Raw genomic sequence first — 4,078 nt, forward strand, 5'->3', positions numbered from 1 at the left:
CTTACGAACCAGTGCTATTGCCCGGTTCTGCACTAGTGCGTCCCGAGCTGGTTCTGCGTATACGTCCCGTACTTGGTCTTCTTTAAATTTTGGTTCCCTCGTCGCGTCGCGTCCCAAGTCTCTTACGGAAGTAAACCCACCACGCAAAAACCTAGCCCTTGGCCTTCCACCCTCCCTCTCCCGCGCGTGTCAACCAAGCCAAACCCCGCCACGCCATGGCTGCCGGCGCGCCGCTGGAGCCGGAGCTCGAGCCCCCTACGACGCGCATCCGCATCTGTGCCATCCTAGAAGCCGGTGACGCGTTCGCCGGCCAACGCGTGGTCATCGGTGGCTGGGTCAGGGCCGGGCGCGAGCAGGGCGGCGGCAGATTCGCGTTCCTCGATGTAAACGACGGCTCCTGCCTGGGCAACCTCCAGGTCAAGGTCGACGCTTCGCGCGGCTCACGGCCACGGGTACGTCCGTGCTCGTCGAGGGAGAGCTCCAGGCGGACCCGAGGGCCAAGCACGGCGTCGAGCTGAGCGTGGAGACGCTGATCGAGGTCGGCGAGGTCGACGCCGCCGCCTACCCGCTGCCCAAGACCAAGCCAGGCCACCCGCTCGACCCCGCCTACCTCAGGGATTTTCTCCACCTCCACGCACGCACCAACTTGGTACTACTACTGCTTTCTCATGCCTTACAAATGTTTTTTTAGGGACCGTACGAACGTTCTTAATAATTTTAGGCAACTGCTGTGACAAAAAAAGAAAAATCGCAATTCTCATGTTGAGTACAGTGTATTGGTCCTCATTGTCTAGAAAATTTAGTTCACTACAGTGATATTGACTGGAATTGGATGATTGATCGGTGTGACGTTTACACGTGTCTATTTGAAATTGGTTCTAAAAAATCTATATACTTGTGGCTATGCACTTATATATGCCAATGTACATGCCTAACTGGATTTGGTCTACGAATTTGGATGTGTTATAGCCTGATATAGAGGCTAGTCATGGTCTTTGATTTGATTGTTAGAGCAATTTGTATGCTGATCTTCGTGTGACAGGGCGGCCACAGCCTTTTGGAAAAAATAATGATACCAAGACTATGCAACTGTGCAAGGAATGGTTTGATTCTAGTAAACTTGTATTTTGTGGTATGTCCTTTTTGTTAGTCCGGCGGGTGTACTAGATATGTACTGGTATGCTCATTATGTTCTCCCCCCCTTGTTTTTATCATCACAGCCTGATCAATTGACTTGTAATCTTCTTCAGATAGGTGCGGTGCTTAGGATAAGGAGTGAACTCTCCTCAGCGACCGATGCATACTTCCGGGACAATGGCTTCCAGCGTGTGCACACGCCCATAATAACCACGAGCGACTGCGAGGGTGCTGGCGAGATGTTCCAGGTCACCACCTTGTTCAGCCAGGCCGAGAAGCTGGACAAGGAGCTCAAGGAGAACCCTGCTGCATCTCAAGTTGACATTGATGCCGCCAAAATCGTTGTCAAAGAGAAGGGGGACATTGTCGCGCAGCTCAAATCTGCACAAGCCACCAAGGAAAAGATCGTTGCGGCCGTGTCGGAGCTCAAGAAGGCAAAAGAGAGCGTGTCGAGAATGGAGGAGAGGTCCAGGCTGACATATGGGATCCCACGCAGTGAAGATGGGAGCATTGCCTTTGTGAACGATTTTTTCAAGTGTCCTTCGTACCTGACGGTGTCTGGGCAGCTTCAACTGGAGACCTTGGCTTGTGGTCTCACCGACGTGTATACCTTTGGGCCGACATTCCGGGCCGAAAACTCCCACACGTCGAGGCATCTGGCCGAGTTCTGGATGGTGGAGGCAGAAATGGCATTTGCAAACTTGCAGGTGATGTGAAATATCTACCCTCCTGCTAAGTTTTCCATGTTGATTCAGTTAATGACGTATGTGTGATAAGATAATTTGTATGAAAAAGTACTGATGTTTTGTTTTGAATTAATTCTCTATGTTCAACCCTGCACAGGATGATATGAACCGTGCAGAAAGCTACGTGCAATACCTTTGCAAATGGCTACTCGAGCATTGCCGAGCAGAGATGGAATTCATGGTCAAGCATCATGATGAGGCCGCAATCGAGCGCCTGGAGCTTGTTTCGTCGACGCCTTTGGAACGTATTTCGTATACAAAGGCCGTTGAGATGCTTGAAGATGCAGATAAAATTTTTGAGAACAAAGTTGAGTGGGGAATTGATTTAGCATCCGAGCATGAGAGGTATGGACATTAATCAGAATTGGCACTGACATTTTACTTTTGTTCTTTGTCGCCTGTCTACACCTGTAATTATTTTGTTGCAATCTGAAGGTATTTGACTGAGGTGGTGTTTAAGAAGCCACTAATTGTTTTTAACTATCCAAAAGGAATAAAGGCCTTTTATATGAGGCTCAATGATGACCAAAAGACTGTTGCTGCTATGGATGTTCTTGTTCCCAAGGTATTATCATAGTATGTTCAATCGTGATATGCAGTCCTTTTTAGATTATTTCCATAGTCATTATCATATTTTTAAGGTTTATTGCTGAGTTCGTTTTCGCTGTGCTTTCTGGATATGTATAATTTTAATCATTATAAACTTCGATTATAATGAATCATTCTGAAATCACCATGAAAATGTGCCTAGTAGGTTCCATCTGTACTGAAAATTGACAGTCTCTACCTTAATCCTTTGATGTGATAACTTATTCTCTGGATATCATGTTTCCTAGGTTGGTGAATTAATCGGCGGAAGCCAGAGGGAGGAGCGTCTGGATATTCTTGAACAAAGGTACTGTGCTGGACTTTAACTCGAATATTTTGTCTTTTAATTATTGATTATTCTTGCTGATTACTGGTGATATGCTCAACTAAGTGCAGATCAGTCATTTACGTTAGGTGCGTTTGCACGGACTAGTTGACCATGCTTTCTTTTTGCAAGTTCATGCACAAGTAGAAACACCGTAATGTATTTCAAAATATAAGAAATACTATATTGTTAGCTTTTGCCCACTTAAAATATTGAATGAATGGCCTTGGTTTGATGGTGTTGAATGAATGATGTTCGTTCGTAAAAGATACGCCGAATGGACACAACTCAACTCGACAAGATGAGTAATAATTGCATCCTACAAACATGAGTTCTGTTTCTGGCTTTCTAAAAGATAAGTGATCTGAAACCAGTTTGGCATTCTTCTACCGTCCTAAATATTTATTGTATATACAGGATACTCGATGCCGGTCTGGACTTGGAGCAGTATGCCAAGTACCTGGACCTGCGGTGCTTTGGATCCGTAAAGCACAGCGGGTTCGGCCTAGGTTTGGAGAGGATGGTCCTTTTCGCCACCGGTCTTGACAACATTAGAGATGTTATTCCCTTCCCGAGGTACCCTGGGAGGGCCGATCTCTGAAATTGGCTGGAACCAGTCCCTGACGATCCAAATTAACGCCCAAGTAACAAAGTGCCCCTGAAGAGATGGTGTTATTTGTAAGTTTTATCTTTGTTTGGCATAGTTGCTCATAGGTTGGCTTGATTATGTGAACTAGTAGCTGGGAGATAATTTGAAGGCTGCCTTTAAATTCTCAAACCATTGGAATGCAAATTTAATGTGTACTATTGATTCTCATGTATTACTGTTTGCGTGCATCCAATAATATTTGAGAATTTGGATCTACTTTGGGGATATTTGATTTGTGGAAGCATCTCAACCCCCAACATGTGAGCCCGCATATAGTATATATATTGATCTCACGATGGTGTTACAGATGGGTTTGGTTGTGTTCTGTTGTATAAGCATTTTTTTCAAAAAAAATTTCAGAATTTACTGTTCACCCCAAACTCAAATGAGCTCTGGAGTAGAAGGGGACTTTCGGTCCCAAGTTTGATTCTCACTTCTGCCATCCAACTATTAGAATTTCCTTTTTTGTTTTGACGGCTGCATGTTATTGAGTCGGCCCGCTACGCGTCGCATGCGAGCGCAGCTGGAGCTTAAAGCGCCCAATATATAGGAGCTCCCGGGCCGATCACCTGGGCTTGACGGACATCCACGAAAGGAATCAGTGTACGTGACCCCGGGCCATAAGTTTAGCAC

General features: G+C 45.9%; 2 protein-coding genes across 2 annotated transcripts; both read left to right on the forward strand.

Moving 5' to 3' along the window:
• The first annotated feature begins 215 nt into the window (after positions 1 to 215).
• On the forward strand, positions 216 to 1,689 carry LOC147987769 (asparagine--tRNA ligase, cytoplasmic 1-like). Its single transcript, XM_087542500.1, has 5 exons — positions 216 to 327; positions 417 to 649; positions 1,043 to 1,132; positions 1,251 to 1,603; positions 1,674 to 1,689. The coding sequence occupies exons 1-5, from the start codon at positions 216 to 218 to the stop codon at positions 1,687 to 1,689; spliced, it is 804 nt and encodes a 267-aa protein (XP_087398626.1).
• Positions 1,690 to 1,714: 25 nt separating this feature from the next.
• On the forward strand, positions 1,715 to 3,397 carry LOC125538505 (asparagine--tRNA ligase, cytoplasmic 1-like). Its single transcript, XM_087540429.1, has 5 exons — positions 1,715 to 1,844; positions 1,981 to 2,228; positions 2,319 to 2,448; positions 2,720 to 2,778; positions 3,214 to 3,397. The coding sequence occupies exons 1-5, from the start codon at positions 1,809 to 1,811 to the stop codon at positions 3,395 to 3,397; spliced, it is 657 nt and encodes a 218-aa protein (XP_087396555.1). The 5' UTR covers positions 1,715 to 1,808.
• Positions 3,398 to 4,078: the final 681 nt, after the last annotated feature.

This window comes from Triticum urartu, chromosome 2A (genome assembly GCF_056163025.1).
Source record: "Triticum urartu cultivar PI428250 chromosome 2A, HENAU_Tu73, whole genome shotgun sequence".
NCBI classification, from domain to species: domain Eukaryota; kingdom Viridiplantae; phylum Streptophyta; class Magnoliopsida; order Poales; family Poaceae; genus Triticum; species Triticum urartu.